Source organism: Cetorhinus maximus, chromosome 14, assembly GCF_964194155.1.
Source record: "Cetorhinus maximus chromosome 14, sCetMax3.hap1.1, whole genome shotgun sequence".
NCBI classification, from domain to species: domain Eukaryota; kingdom Metazoa; phylum Chordata; class Chondrichthyes; order Lamniformes; family Cetorhinidae; genus Cetorhinus; species Cetorhinus maximus.
In genome coordinates, this window is record NC_135892.1 from 59,605,792 (window position 1) to 59,622,937 (window position 17,146).

General features: G+C 42.8%; 1 protein-coding gene across 2 annotated transcripts in view; it reads right to left on the minus strand.

The window, feature by feature from the left end:
• Positions 1 to 9,715: 9,715 nt before the first annotated feature.
• The window catches only part of erlec1 (endoplasmic reticulum lectin 1), a 29,270-nt gene continuing 21,839 nt past the window's right edge, over positions 9,716 to 17,146 (minus strand). For both annotated transcript variants that reach the window (XM_078556980.1, XM_078556979.1), the window contains exons 11-14: positions 14,867 to 14,991; positions 12,343 to 12,420; positions 11,529 to 11,604; positions 9,716 to 10,154 (exon numbers count right to left, since the gene is read on the minus strand). In XM_078556980.1, the coding sequence (XP_078413106.1) occupies positions 10,083 to 10,154; positions 11,529 to 11,604; positions 12,343 to 12,420; positions 14,867 to 14,991 (351 nt within the window). In that variant the 3' untranslated portion in view covers positions 9,716 to 10,082. The remainder of the gene's footprint in view (positions 10,155 to 11,528; positions 11,605 to 12,342; positions 12,421 to 14,866; positions 14,992 to 17,146) is intronic.

Sequence of the window (17,146 nt, forward strand, 5' to 3'; positions counted from 1 at the left end):
TGGCCTTGTCATTGAAGGAAGGTCATTGATGAAGCAGCTGAAGATGTTTGGGCCGAGGACACTACCCTGAGGAACTCTGCAGTGATGTCCTGGAACTGAGATGATTGACCTCCAACAACCACAACCATCTTCCTTTATGTTAAGTATGGCTCCAACCAGCAGAGAGTTTCCCCTCTGGTTCCCATTGACTCCAGTTTTGTCAGGGCACCCTGATGCCACACTCGATCAAATGCTGCCTTGATGTCAAGGGTAGTCACTCTCACCTCACCTCAAAAGTTCAGGTCTCTTGCCCATGTTTGAATCAAGGCTGTAATGAGGTCAGGAGCTGAGTGGCCCTGGCAGAACCCAAACTGCAGGTTATTGCTAAACAAGTGCTGCTTGGTAGCACTGTTGATGACCCCTTCCATCACTTTACTGATGATCGAGAGTAGATTGATGGGGCGGTAATTGGCCGGGTTGGATTTTTCCTGCTTTTTGTGTACAGGACATACCTGGACAATTTTTCACATTGATGGGTGGGTACCATGTAGCTGTACTGGAACAACTTGGTTAGGGGCGCGGCAAGTTCTGGAGCACAAGTCTTCAGTACTATTGCCGGAATATTGTTAGGGCCCATAGCCTTTGCAGCATCCAGTGCCTTCAGCCATTTCTTGATATCACGTGGAGTGAATCGAATTGGCTGAAGATTGGCACCTGTGATGGTGAGGACCTCCAGAAGAGGCCAAGATGGATCATCCACTCGGCGCTTCTGGCTGAAGATTGTTGCAAATGCTTCATCCTTATCTTTTGCACTGATGTGCTGGGCTCCCCCATCATTGAAGATGGGGATATTTGTGGAATCTCCTCCTCCAGTGAGTTGTTTAATTGTCTGCCACTATTCATGACTGTTGCAAATGCTTCATCCTTATCTTTTGCACTGATGTGCTGAGCTCCCCCATCATTGAAAATGGGGCTATTTGTGGAATCTCCTCCTCTAGTGAGTTGTTTAATTGTCCGCCACTATTCAGGATTGAAGAGTTTAGATCTGATCAGTTGGTTGTGGAATCGCTTAGCTCTGTCTATCTCATGCTGTTTACGCTGTTTGGCATGCAAGTAGTCGTGTGTTGTAGCTTCACCAGGTTGATACCTCATTTTTAGGTATGCCTGGTGCTGCTCCTGACATGCCCTCCTGCACTCTTCATTAGACCAGGGTTGATCATCTGGCTTGGTGGTAATGGTTGAGTGGGGTATTTGCTGGACCATGAGATTACAGATTCTGGTTGAGTACAATTGTGCTGCTGCTGATGGCCCACAGCACCTCGTGGAAGCCCAGTTTTGCTAGATCTGTTTGAAATCTATCCCATTTAGCATGGTGGTAGTGCCACACAACATGATAAAGGGTATCCTTGATGTGAAGACAGGACTTCATCTCCACAAAGACTTGTGCGGTGGTCACTCCTACTGATACTGTCATGGACAGATGCATCTGCAGCAGGCAGGTTGGTGAGGATGAGGTCAAGTATGATTTTTCCTCTTGTTGGTTCCCTCACCACCTGCTGCAGACCCAGTCTAGCAGTTATGTTCTTTAGGACTCAGCCAGTATTGGTGCTACCAAGCCTGTCTTGGTGATGGAAGTTGAAGTCCCCCACCCAGAGTACATTCTGCGCCCTTGCCACCCTCAGTGCCTCCTCCAAGTGGTGTTCAACATGGAGGAGCACTGATTCATCAGCTGAGGGAGGGCGGTACGTGGTAATCAGCAGGAGGCTTTCTTGCCCACGTTTGACTTGATGCCGTGAGACTTCATGGGGTCTGGAGTTGATATTGAGGATTCCCAGGGCAAATCCCTCCCTATTGTATACCACTGTGCTGCCACTTCGGCTGGGTCTGTCTTGCCAGTGGGACAGAACATACCCAGGGGTGGTAATGGTGTCCGGAACATTGTCTGTAAGGTATGATTCCATGAGTATGACTAGGTCAGGCTGTTGCTTGACAAGTCTGTGAGACAGCTCTCCCAACTTTGACACAAGGCCCCAGGTGTTAGTAAGGAGGACTTTGCAGGATGGACAGGGCTGAGTTTGCCGTTGCCAGCAGTTTTGCTGTGGTCAGCATTTTAGTGGGAATAGGGCCATGGGAAGAGGCAGTCTTCATGGACAAGATGAGCCCGAAGAGGGCATAAGGGAAGATAAGAGGGAAACTAGAGAGTGATGTGAGTTTAGAGCTTGTGCAGGAGCAGCTTTAGAGGAAGTTTTTCCGAGTGGGTTAGGGGAAATGACGGGGGCACCTGACTGGATGGTCTCAAACTTAGTGGCAGAGAAATCCTTGCACAGGTAATGACAATGAAATTGCAAAATTATTACTTTACCTCGGTATTTACCAGGAAGACCAACATAATGGATATAACATTAAAAGGGAGCGAAAATGATAAAGACATTTAAAATAGAAGGGGAGGGTGGCAGATAATTGATAAAATTAATTGAACAGTGAGGAAAAAGCCATCTGTCCCTGTTAATTTAAAGTTAGGGAAGAGATAGCAGAGGTACTATTACACACATGAAGATTCCTTAGAGAAAGGAACACTGCTAGAGGGCTGGTGGACAGCTTGTGATTCCTATTTATAGAGAGGATGAGTAACTTTTACTCAGCAATTGGTGATGAATTGGAAGCCACCACCTACGAGGGTTGTGGAAGCAAAGATGATAAATAATTTCAAAAGGCATTGCATAGGCATTTGAGGGAAATTAACTTGCAGGGCTATGGGAATAGAGAAGAGGAATGGAACTTCAGTTGCTCTAGGTACAGTCGGCTTGCACTCGATGGGCAAATAGCCTCCTTTTATGCTGTTATTACTCACGACTCCAGGGAACTTTGGCTTAATTTCAGTTGCAAGAAACATAGTGGAATTCCTACTTGAAGATTAATAGAAAAACATCTAGAAACTGAAAACATAATAAAGAACAGTCAGCAAAGGTTCCAAAAGGTAAGGTCATGCTTGACCAACCTTATTGAATTCTTTGAAGAAGTAACAGGATGGGGTAGATGAGAATAATGCAGTACAAGCATTAATTGCAGTAGATATTTCTATTTCCAAAAAGCCTTTGATCAGGGACTGCACAATAGACTCATGTCTAAGATCAGAATGTATAGCAAATAAAAACAGAAAATGCTGGAAATTCACAGCAGGTCTGCCAGCATCTGTGGAGAGAGAAACAGTCAATATTCCAAGTTGATCACCTGTTGTCAGGAGGAATTCTGATGAGTTCTGGCCAAAGGTCATCAACCTGAAATATTGACTCTGTTTCTGTCTCCACAGATGCTGTCAGACCTGCTGGGTATGTTCAGCACTTCCTGGTTTTATTTCAGATTCCCAGCATGCATCATATTTTGCCTTTGTAGAATGGATAGGAAGCTGGCTACAAAACAGAAAGCAGAGAGTAGGGATTAAAGACAGTTATTCAGATTGGCAAATGGTGAAAAGTGGTGCTCCACAAAGATCAGTGTTGGGACCACTGCTCACTTTTTACATAAAATGAGTTGCACTCAGGAATCTGTATTACAATTTCAAAATTTGCAATAACGCCAAATTGGGGCAGTGGTGTTAATACAGAGGAAAACTGACAAAATACAGGACGACATTAATAAACTGGCAGAATGGGCATGTATTTGGCAAATTTACTTCAACATAGATGTGTGGGTAAGTATGCTTTGGTAGGAAGGAAAAGGAGGGCACATACTTTTTTGAAAAATAAATGTCTAAATGAGATAGGGGAACAGAGAGAGGCCCCTGAGGGACCTTGACAGGGTGGATGCTGAAAGGATGTTTCTTCTTGTGGGAGAGACCAGAACTAGGGGACACAATTTAAAAACAAGGGGTCTCCCATTTAAGACTGAAATGAGAAGAATTTTTTTCTCTCAGAGGGTCGTGAGTCTGTGAAATTCTTGTCCCCAGAGAGCGGTAGAGGCTGAGTCATTGAATGTTTTTAAGGCAGAGGTAAATAGATTCTTGGTGAACAAGGGAGTCAGAGGATATCGGCGGTAGCAGGAAAATGGTGTTGAGGCCACAATCAGATCATCCACGATCTTGCTGAATAATAGAGCAAAAGCTTAAGGGGCTGAATGGCCTTCTCCTGCTGCTAATTTGTGTTCATATGTAGGACATAGCACTAAAGGTAATGATGAAGGTTAATAAGGCCATTAAAAAAAAGCAAAGCACTGGAGTTCATTTACAGAGGAATAAAATTGAAAGGCAGAAATGTTCTGTTAAACTTGTGTAAAACTTTGATTAGACTCCAGTAGGCCGTCATCTTAAGTTGCCTCGTTTGAAGTCGTGCTGCTTTAACATTGGTCAGTTAATAGGGCCGGTATTTTCGTATTGCGTTGGGAGTTTCATTTTAATGTTGCTTCACGCCAGGTCGGATGTAGGGTGGCGTGACCCAATTGATGCCATTTTGGAGTGGCCTCATCCACTCCCTGATGACTTTCCCATTCACTGACCCTCCCGATCATTGTCCTTCTCTCTCACGGACCTTACCAGTTGCTGCCACCTTCCCTCTCACTGACCCTCCTGATCGCTATTGACCTTCCCTCTCACTGACTCTCCCGATCGCTGCCGACCTTCCTTCTCACTGACCCTCCCGATCGCTGCCGACCTTCCCTCTCACTGACCCTCCCGATCGCTGCCGACCTTCCCTCTCACTGACCCTCCTGATCACTGCCGACCTTCCCTCTCACTGACCCTCCTGATCGCTGCCGACCTTCCCTCTCACTGACCCTCCTGATCGCTGCCGACCTTCCCTCTCACTGACCCTCCTGATCGCTGCCGACCTTCCCTCTCACTGACCCTCCTGATCGCTGCCGACCTTCCCTCTCACTGACCCTCCTGATCGCTGCCGACCTTCCCTCTCACTGACCCTCCTGATCGCTGCCGACCTTCCCTCTCACTGACCCTCCTGATCGCTGCCGACCTTCCCTCTCACTGACCCTCCCGATCGCTGCCGACCTTCCCTCTCACTGACCCTCCCGATCGCTGCCGACCTTCCCTCTCACTGACCCTCCCGATCGCTGCCGACCTTCCCTCTCACTGACCATCCTGATCGCTGCTGACCTTCCCTCTCACTGACCCTCCTGATCACTGCTGACCTTCCCTCTCACTGACCCTCCCGATCGCTGTTGACCTTCCCTCTCACTGACCCTCCCGATCGCTGCCGACCTTCCCTCTCACTGATTCTCCTGATCGCTGTTGACCTTCCCTCTCACTGACCATTCTGATCGCTGCTGACCTTCCCTCTCACTGACTCTCCTGATCACTGCTGACCTTCCCTCTCACTGACCCTCCTGATCACTGCTGACCTTCCCTCTCACTGACCCTTCTGATCGCTGCTGACCTTCCTTCTCACTGACTCTCCTGATCGCTGCCGACCTTCCCTCTCACTGACCCTCCTGATCGCTGCCGACCTTCCCTCTCACTGACCATCCTGATCGCTGCTGACCTTCCCTCTCACTGACCCTCCTGATCACTGCTGACCTTCCCTCTCACTGACCCTCCCGATCGCTGTTGACCTTCCCTCTCACTGACCCTCCCGATCGCTGCCGACCTTCCCTCTCACTGATTCTCCTGATCGCTGTTGACCTTCCCTCTCACTGACCATTCTGATCGCTGCTGACCTTCCCTCTCACTGACCATTCTGATCGCTGCTGACCTTCCCTCTCACTGACTCTCCTGATCACTGCTGACCTTCCCTCTCACTGACCCTCCTGATCACTGCTGACCTTCCCTCTCACTGACCCTTCTGATCGCTGCTGACCTTCCTTCTCACTGACTCTCCTGATCGCTGCCGACCTTCCCTCTCACTGACCCTCCTGATCGCTGCCGACCTTCCCTCTCACTGACCCTCCTGATCGCTGCCGACCTTCCCTCTCACTGACCCTCCTGATCGCTGCCGACCTTCCCTCTCACTGACCCTCCTGATCGCTGCCAACCTTCCCTCTCACTGACCCTCCTTATCGCTGCCGACCTTCCCTCTCACTTACTCTCCTGATCGCTGCCGACCTTCCCTCTCACTGACTTGTTGATCGCTGCCGACCTTCCCTCTCACTTACTCTCCTGATCGCTGCCGACCTTCCCTCTCACTGACTTGTTGATCGCTGTTGACCTTCCCTCAAACTTACTCTCCTGATCGCTGCCGACCTTCCCTTTCAATGACCATCCCGATCGCTGCTGACCTGCCCTCTCACTGACTCTCCTGATCGCTGTTGACCTTCCCTTTCACTGACCCTCCTGATCGCTGCCGACCTTCCCTCTCACTGACTCTCCTGATCGCTGCCAACCTACCCTCTTGCCAACTGTCCTGATCACTGCCGACCTTCCCTCTTGCTGACCCTCCAAATAGCTGCCGATCTTCTTTCTTGCTGACCTTCCCTCCCATCGACTCTCCTGGTCACTTCTGACCCTCCCTCTCGCTGCTGCCTCCAGCGCCTCTGCAACCCTGCAACTCAAAGCTGCTCTCCCTGCCTCAAGCCACTCATCTCGCAAGCCCTCCTTACATTGAGGGTTTGGGAGAGCGAGGTGGCAAGGAGAGGTAGCGAGAGGAAGGTTCAGCCAGAGTTCATTTATGAGTATAGAAATTTAGCAATGTAAAGTTTTTCAACCAACAGGGTAGGACGTTTGATTTTTTTTCTGATGAGAAAGATCCTACAGAACCTAATTACAGCTCTAACATTGGTTATAGGGGAAAAATTTGATTTGCTTAATGTTATTTCATTTAAAGTTGCACATTTCAGGAACACAACTACAACATTAAGCAAAGAATTATTGTTCTGTAAACAGTTCTGGTCTCCATATTATAAAAACGTCACTCTAGTCCAGAGGGTTGTGGATACTCCATAGTTGAATACATTTAAGGCTGGGATAGATAGAATTTTTCATCTCTCAGGGAATCAAGGGATACGGGGAGCAGGCAGGAAAAGTGGAGTTGAAGCCCAAGATCAGCCATGCTCACATTGAATGGTAGAGCAGGCTTGACAGGCTGTGAGGTCTACTCCTGTTCCTATTTATTGTGTTCTTGTCTTGGGCAGGATGGCCTATTTCTGAGCTGTAAATTGTCAGTTTTCAGAGTAGAGGAAGTGGATAAAAGTATTCAACAAATCTGCCCTTTCCTTATTTCCATTTGCAATATTATCCGCATCTTTCTTTTCGTGCCCACATTACCCTTAGTTTTCTTCTGTATGCCTTTCCGCAGGTTTTACTATCTTTTTTCTCTTGGTTTGCTGTTCTTTACATTTCTCCCAGTCCCCTGGTATTATTTGCATTCTATATTCTTTCTTCATTGGATGTGGGCGTCATGATGTTGTCCACCCTTCATTGCCCTCGAGGTGGTGGTGAGCTGCTTTCTTGAGCCATTGCAGTCTGTAGTGTAGGTACACACACTGTTGTTAGAGAGGGAGTTCCAGGATTTTGACAGTGAGTGAAGGAACGACAATATAGTTCCAAGTCAGAATGGTGGGAGGCTTGGAGCAGAACTTGCTGGTGGTCCTTTTCCCGTGCATCCACTGCCCTTGTCTGTCTACAAGGTAGAGGTCGTGGGTTTGGAAGGTGCTGCTGAAGGAGCTTTGGTGAGTTGCTTCTGTTGACCATAGCTGTTTTATCTGGCAAGAGCAGCTCTTCTCCCAAGAGGTATATATTGGTCCTGTATTGAATTCTTTTTGAAGTTGCAGTTTTACCCATTAACAGTTTTGGCCATAGATAAAAGCAATGGTGAAGAGTCATACGGACTCGAAACGTTAACTGTATTCCTCTCTGCAGATGCTGTCAGACCTGCTGAGATTTTCCAGGTATTTTTGTTTTTGTAACAGTTTTGGCCAATTTACTGTTGTCAGTCTCTATCTCATCCTGCTACAGGCCTCCTTCTAGCAATGAACTGACAGAATTTATTAATTCAGAGTTCAGAGAGGCTTGTAGCACAAATAGCTATTTTAATGAGCCTGCAATTTTCAAATAAATTGGGAAGAACAGAGCATCTCAAGTCAAAGAGTTAGTGAATTTCTTAGTCCAGAGTTTTCTTACCAAAATCTAGGATCTTTGACTATGCTTTCTCTTTCAAACCTAACTTTGAATTCAATCCTATCATGGTCACTGTTAGATAAATGTTCTCTTACTGCTAGATTAATGAAGTCTAGATCATTACTCATTGCTAAATCGAGCACACCTACCTTCTTGTTGGTTTTTGAGCATATTGCCTCAGAAAACTCTGATTTGACTAAGAAATTCACCACCTCTTTGACTTGAGATGCTCTATTCTTCCCAATTTATTTGAAAATTACAGGCTCATTAAAACAGCTATTTTTGCTACAAGCCTCTTTGAACTCTGAATTAATAAATTCTTTCAGTTCATTGCTAGCAGGAGGCCTGTAGGCAACTCCCATTATAGTTTTAAGTCCTCTCTTGCTCCTCAATTCTAACTATAGTCTCTGCTGATTGCTTTCCCTTACCCACATTCTCTCTCAAGACTTTGTTCGTGATGGATGAAAAATATTCTGTCATTCGCTTTTGCACTATTCTTTTGTGATGCATTTTTCTCACTGCTGTTACATCACAGCTGCTATAAGAACGGCTGTTTGGGTGTAAGTAATTTTATTCAGCCAATACCCTCAAATTTTACTTTGCAGACTATGGGAACTGCTATATACATAGCTTTAAAATCCATTTGGTATCTGTCACAAAGAATTGCAAAGTGAAAGAGAAAACATGAATAAATCAATCATTATAATCACAAATAATCCAGAAGTAGCAGGTTCGTTAAAATTTGTAATGATAAACAATGTTGTGCTTGAAAGTTTACAGGAACAGCTTATTGGCAACTTCCCATGCTAACTGTTCATTTGGGGGATCATGCTATTAAACAATTTGGTCTTCCATACCAGACTTAAGTTGTTGGAGGCTAATGAAACAAAGTGAGGAGCCAATCTGCTTTCTTCCCCTCATCTTTTTTCAGCCATTTCCTCCCTCCCCCTATTCAAGGTGCTAACTCTCTGCTTTGGTGTGGATTTATTGGTACCAGTTGACTTACCATATTTTACCCAAAGACTATTCATGTTTGAGTTTTGACAGCAACTGAAGCAGGGGCCACACCACAGTTCATGTGATTGTTTCTTTCAGACCTTCATCTCTGAAGGAGGAAAGCCTTCTCAATTGTCCCCTAACCAAAGTCAATTATAGTGCCTCCTACTTCTACCCCACTGAGATCAATTACCCCAATATCGATTGGGGATCTATTCCAGGGCATTCTTGATCTATATGGCTCAGTTAGCTGGTTCTAAACAGAAGTTACAATCTGCTTATTACTAATTCTTCTAAAGTGAACTTGCTCAATATGAAACATTTTGCGCCAGTTGCTGATGCTAGTTATTTGATTTTCATTCACAGCCATAAAGAAACTATATGCATTTATATAATTCTAGTACTAACAGATTGCTTTATTCAATTTAGCCACAACTTTTGCTTATTCCGATTAGGTAGAAAGAACATTTAAGGTATGTGGAAGCAGAAGTCATAATACTTTTCAAAATGTTATAAAAATTCAATGGAAAATAAAAACAAATCCAAGAAATACACCGCAATGCTCATGGAAAATCGATCCAGGAGTTCCAACAGCTGAGGTGCAGTGAATAAAGATCCTTTGATAGCTTATGAAAAATTAGCATTTGCTAGGATTTAACAAAAGATGACTCTTGCAATAAAAGATCTGGAAAAAAGTTTAAATTTTAAATTTACATCTTGGTAAAATTACACTGAGCACATCAGATGTACAAGTTTCAAGTATCATTTCAAACATTATACAAGTTCAAAGGTATCCCAATGCAGTCTAAATTTTTTATACAGTGTATTTACAAGCACTCAACACAGTGGATGACTTACTCCACTGTTTCCGTTTATTATTTAGACACAAATGTCTACCAAATACTTATTTTCAGGTGTCCATTTTTAAAAGAAACAGATATGTGATAAATGCTGATAATGGAATATCACACTATATCTGTATATGTATTCTCACAAATATTTAGCGTAGTAAATTTTGTTCTACCAGCAGAAATCTGGGCTGAGCTGTCATTTAGCTGGGTACTGAAAGTAATCCATTTTCATCAGCTGTATCCAGAATTTTACAAATTACCGGCGATTCCACCTGAGAAAAACAAACAATACAAGTTAAGACCTGACAACTGAGACATCAGAGGTCAAAGCCATTTTCCCAGATCAGTGTCCCAGGTACAATTAACTAATTCAACATAGGCCAGAGGCTGAATCTGGGATCTTGCTGCATGACTCAGCTGACTCACTGTATAAAATCAACTAGATCACTGAAGGAGCTGCAAGCCTATGACATTAACTACAAGGATATCTGATTTTTAGAGTATTACTACCCTATTAAATGGTGTTGGAAAGCAGATATACTCTGCAAGAGCCTGTGTTACGAATTTCACTTGTTCGTTCCCTTGACTCATCCACTTCCTACATGGCTACTTTATGGGACTTTTTAAATAGTTCTTAAACTACTTAAGTTATAATGTATTATACTGGCAACAGAGGAAGTAATTAGTTTTTTTCCCAACTTCATTTGGAGGTGGGAGATGTACCAACATGCTCATGTTATTTTCTAATTGTTTCCCACAGTATTTAACTGAGTACAGTACAAATACCTTAAACAATGCAGAATTTGTAACCACAAGAAATGTTCAGGGCAAATAGTTTAGATGCTTTCAAAAGCAAACTAGATGAGCAGATGAGAGAAAAGGGAATAGAAAGATATAGCAAAAGGCTGAGGTAAGGTAAGTTGGAACATCATGGGGTTACCATTGATGAGAAACTCGACTGCACCAGTTGTATTAATATGGTGGCTATAAGAGCCAGTCAGTGGCTGAAAACTCTGTAGTGAGTAACTTACTCCCTAACTACCCAAAGCCTTTCCACCATCTATGGCACAAGTGAGGAATAGGATGGAATACTCTCCATTGCCTGGATGAGTGTAGCTCTAACAACAGTCAAGAAGCTCCACACCATCCAAATCAAAGCAGCTCACTTGATCAGCATACCATCTACCATCCTAAACATTCACTCCCCCACCACTGACGCAGAGTGGCAGCAGTGTGTGCTGCAGCAACTTCCCAAGGCTCCTTCAACAACACTTTCCAAACGCGTAACCTCCATCACCTGGAAGAACAAGGGCATCAGACTCCAGGGAACACCACCACATGCAGGTTCCCCTCCAAGTCACACACCTACCTAACTTGGATCACCGTCTTTGGGTCAAAATCCTGGAATTCCTGGCCTAACGGCACTGTGAGTGTACCAACACCACATGGACTGCAGTGATTCAAGTTGGTGGCTCAGCACCACCTTCTCAAGGGCAGTTAGGGAAGGGCAATAAATGCTGGCCTAGGCAGCGACACCCACATCCCAAGAATTAAAAAATGGACATTTTGTTTTCAATAAAATAAAAGGTATAAATGGAAAAGAACATACAGAAAATGTAACTCTGCAACAGGTACTCTTTACTCACCCCCAGAATGTATTGGCAGGTTTGTGGCTCAAGCATGTAGATTGTAACTGCATGAGGGGACTCTGATTCCTTACACCTGTAATAAAGTATATATTTATTTAAATGTACAAATAAAAGGAAAGTGTGACTGACATTTACAAACCACAGCAAGTTTGAACTCTGACCAATCAAACTAGCTGTGCAGGACAACTTGTACTTGTATAGCACCTTTCATGTAAAGATATGTTGCAGGAGCATTATAAAACAAAATTTGATCCAAGCTACACAAGGAGATATTAGGACAGTTCTGCCGAAGGGTCATGAAGGCTCGAAACGTTAACTGATTTCTTCTCCGCCGATGCTGCCAGACCTGCTGAGTTTTTCCAGGTAATTCTGTTTTTGTTTTGGATTTCCAGCATCCGCAGTAGCTTTTAGCTTTTTGTTTTTATCGAGATATTAGGACAGATGGCCAAGCTTGGTCAAACAAGAAAGATTTAAGGTGTGTCCTTATGTCCTTAAGGAGGAAAGAGAGGTAGGAAGGTAGAGAGATTTATGGAGGCAATAGTTTAGAGCCAAGGAAACTGAAAGCATGGTCACTGATGGAGGAATGATTAAAATTCGGGATGCTCAAGATGCCAGAATTAGAATAGTGCAGATATTTCAAATAGTTCTGGGGCTGGGGGAGATTACAGAGATAGGAAGGGGTAAAGCCATAAAGGGATTTGAAAACAAGGATGAGAATTTTAAAATCATACTGTATCAATTTGGAGATTAAAAATATTGAGTTAAATCTATAAGACTGGAGAAGTATGGCAGCAGCAGAGACTAAACTTACTTCAATTTTACAACCACTTGTCGTGGTTTTCCTGTCAAATCACAAAGATCACCATTTCCATAAAAATGTGAAACAACCCTGAAAAAATGAAATTAACTGCGATTAGAACATCATTACATTTTATTACAAATGTACCGAACATAAAATCCATTACTAGTCTACTTCATGAATGTTTCTTGGAGATTCTAATTAGAAGCTTTAAACATCCCCAAGAAAGTACTAAACTGAAGTTGAGGTCAGCCTAAAAGTTTTCATAACTTCTGCCAAGCAAAACTTAATTCCAGCGTTAGCCAGATGATTGTGGTTTTCATCTATAACTGGATCATGATGCAGAAAAACGATTACACAGTTCAACATGATGGGTTCAGAGAAAGATTGCTTGTACAGAAGTGAAATAAATATTGATAATTTACTTCAATGACAGATCTACAATCTCTAGCAACATTTAAAACAAATTTCTACTGCAATTTAATGCATAATTCCTCAAAAATCACTAAACTTAAAATGAACGTTTAATACTTGCGTCAAGTACATAACAAAGATAGTAGTTAAATTGTTATGAGTATGTCTCTGCAGCTTGTTACAAAGCAACAAAACAAAGTGGCTCAAACAATGCCATAAGTTATTACAGCAGGTGAGCAACATGATCTCAAGTTCTGTCTGCCGCCGTGTACTGCACAGTAATTATTCTGGGGTAGAATATTTCAATTTTGGCCAGAAGCATCATGGCCCACAGTGATTGAAGGATGTTTCCTGTGATTGAATCACACATTATTAAACAGGAGTGATAGTGCACAATATGAACTGAATTGAAGAGGTCGGATTTATTTAATGGCTCATGGTAACTTGCAGATGTTATTCACAGAAACTTTGTTGCACAAAAGGAGACCATTCTGCCCATTGTGTCTGCTGGCTCTTTGAACAAGCAGTAGTGCTTAGTCTCACTCCCAGCTTTTGGTCCATTACCATCCAAGTTCCTCATCCTCAAGTACTGTCCAAAATCTTTCCAAATTTATTTATGGAATCAACTTCAACCATCTTTTCAGATCCTGATAACTCAAAAAATAAATTCCCTTCATCTCCCTTCTAGGTGTTTTGAGAATTATTTCAAATCCATAACTATTGGTTGTTGACCCACTTGCCAAAGGGGATAGATTAGGTAGAGAAAAATTATCAAAACTTATTATCTGGAAAACTTTTATTAGGTTATCTCTTAGCCTTCTCTGTTCCAAGGAGAACAATCTTAACTTTTCCAACCTCTCATCATAACTGAAGTTCCTCAACTCCGAGAATATCCTGGTAAGCCATGTTATGATCTGGTTCGGGACCAATAACTTAAAAAAAAAGAATTTTGAAATCCCAGTTATCCACTAGGAGAATAAAGCCACAGGATTCCATGGTTTCAAACAAACAAAATAAACTTTACTGTACAAAGTCAGAAAAGTAAAACAATTAAAACAATCTATCTTATAGTCTAACATTTTGAATTAACAGGAGCAATATGATTTAGCAGGCAAACTGTGGTTGAACGTCCCAAACTGCATATTAAATGGCAGAATGCAACCAAGATATATTCCATGGATTTCTCAGCAACTCACCCAGATGTCAGTGACCACTTTGAGTCACAAAAGCCTGCTAAATTGGTAAAGCTCTGGCTCCCTCAAGAGGGATTTCAACTCCTCACTTCTGAAGATCTAGCCTCTGAATTCCTTCAAAAGCCACTCCAACTTGGACTGCCTCAACAACTGCTCACCTCCTGATTGTTCAATCTCTTCTGAGGCTGCATTCCACAGGATTCACTCCTGCCTCTAATTACTGACACAGTCCTAGCTCTTTTGTAGACCGCTAGCTTTATTTAGCTGAGATTGCCCTTGGGTTTTTCTGAATTCCAGTCTCAGCTGCACCAGGCTATAAATGGCTCCCAGGGCTCATTCTGAGCCCTAACCCTCTCCAGCATGGAAGCAGCAACCTTCCTCCACCTTCTCAGCTCCTCAGAATTTCTTCAGCCCTAACTGCCTGAAGCCAGCTAATAACTTCCAGGGCTTCTCTGTGAGAACTGCAACTAACTCTCTCTCCCAGCACACACACACAGATTGAAACGAGAACCTTCTTAAGCTCCACCCATCTCCATGACCATGTAGCCTGCTCTGGTCTATCCCCAAGCCAATTATCCCTGCTTCACAATTTCTCCAGTTTAGTAAGCCCAGCTGCTATTTAATGGTTCCATCTTTTCTATTCTGACTCCATTAAACAAACGTTTGTAACCTTCTGAACTGCCATTTCCTTTTAGGTGTTCTGGCAATCTCTAAATCCCAGCATTTTAGTTCTTACTTTCACAACTGCAGTCTTCCCAGAACTAAATATTAACATGAACCACGAACTAGATATTCCAGATATTCAACACAGCCTCCTCTACTTTTTTAAGCTTTCACATCTTTCCTCCTGAAGTGTGGTGCCCAAAATTGTCCAGTGTTCCAGCTGAAGCCTACCCTGTGCATTTTGTATTACAATCTTACATATTTACCTCACTTTCTGTGTTCCGTCTTCTCTCCATTGGTAAGCCCTTGCTGAATTTTTTGAAGCCCACGTGACGTGCTCTTCTTTATTCCAGGTGCCAACCACTATGATGCTTTTTCCAGCTCCTTTATCCTTCAGATAATATAGAAAGTAATCATTCTGTGACATTCTTATTGATACAGCTTAAAATAAGAGAGATAAAAGTGTGCATCAGGATGGAGGCAATCAGTATTAGAAAGCTATTTTCTGGGGAAAAGTGGCACACTGGGGTAGTCACTAGCCTTTCACCTTTGGTCCTGGGTTTGAATTGAACTCTGTCTGATATGACAAAAATTTCTTCTGACATCTGGCTGTAAGATCCCTAGGCAAATGTGTCTTAATCCAGCTCCCACACCAGCCCCTAATTTGGCAGTAAATTGCAATCTCCCTCTGAGACAGTTTGGAAAATTGAAATAATACAACAGGGACAAACTCTTTTGAGGCAGAGGTATATTGAGAGGGAAGAGTAAAGAGAGATTTAGCCTGTACCTAATGGTACTTCATTGAACTGGGAGTGCTTGACAATATCGCTGGGTATCTCTGAGACAACAAATATTCCATCAACACCCTTTTTTTTCCCATTTTTACATCTAGTGTCAGGTTTTTAAGCATAGCATGGGTTATATACATGGTAGAGATTGTTTGTGCTCCTCTAAATTTCCCATCAACACAATTTCAGGCAAGCACCAATGCTTGTCACACCACCAATCATACTGTCTTCCTTACTAAAAAAGTTAATTCAGCTTGTAACAAATTACTGTTAATATTATGTTGTGATCTGTGCCCACTAAGAAATGTATGCACACAAATGTGAGTGAATGAATATGCAAATATGTTGTTTCTCTGCCAATATTCTCCTCTCCTTTCAAAGACATGGACTCCTTGGTGCTGCATGCCAGCTGAGCTCGATCATGTTCTTGCAGAATGGCCACATATGAATATTTCCAGGAGGGTCCACTGAATAGTGATCAGGGGCAGGAACTCTGGATGATTTATCCTCTAAATCTCCCTTCTTTCTCCCATCACCAATATAGCATCCCCCAGGGTCACCTGGGCTGAGATTGGTGAACTCAACATGACCCGATCTTGCTGGCGTGTTCGGTTCAGCTATTTATTGTCTTAACCAGGTGAGTCATGGGAAAAATCTGTATGGAGGCTTCAACCCTTAGTTTGAGTATTCAAATTGAGGTGCCATAATTAAAAGGGGAGTTAAAATTTACTGAACTATCTGGTTCCCCCAACTCTAATTTTAGGATATTCTTTACACACACATGAAATAGTTAAAATGATTACATAACTACATTTTTAACTATTTACATTAATGCTTATTTCCTTCATATAGCCTCCTTCAACCAAGGCCCATTGTGAACTGCCTGTGCCCCTATGCCATGTAAAGATAGAAAGTTTTCAAATATAGGGGAGTGCTAAATCATCTTTACACCTTTTAAAAGGTAACCCGTAACAGGTTAGTAGATTTCATTAAGGGTACTATTGTGTTATAATGATCAATGATGACAACAGGAATATGAAATGAGAATCTTGATTATCCATTGCTGTTAAACATCAAGAGGAATATAGATTTTGTATCCTATAGCACGGTCTCTCGAGATTGTTTGGATGTAGAGGCCCTTGGTTTTAAAGTTTTAGCCCCCAGCATTTGAAGTGGAGTTGGTTTGTGAAATTCCCATAACAAACACAGGCACAACACATTAATGGGTTGGGAGATACTTTCATATCCTAAACAAAAAGCATTCCTTCCCAGAGTAAATTGTCGTAAATGAAGAGCTAGTGCTGACATGGGTGAAGAATTGAGCTGCTTCCTTCAGTGCTACAATCTCTATGATTCTATGTCTTGCATAAAGTTTTGTGCTGTGAAAGCTCTGGCAGATAATTGGGAAGTAAGAAGATGTAAGTTCCACCTAATGTTCCAATAGTACCTCTGGAAAGAGATGTAGAAAACTTCTAGTATGTTTTTGGTTGAATCCAAATTTCTAAAAAGGTCCCTGGATGACCAAGTTATTTTCAATGGATTGATAGAGATTGACAAGTCAGAAGGTGGCAAAATTGACTGTGGGTCAAAGTATGGTTGTGGCCACTACAGGAAGGAATTAGAACAGGTTAGTTTGTATTTCCTAATCTGAAGACATCTGAAGTTAAGATGTTCTTTGGGGCTACAAAATGTTCCCCAGAGAGATATGCTGATGCTATTGAATCCACTTACCAATAATGTAGACACAAATTAAAACAC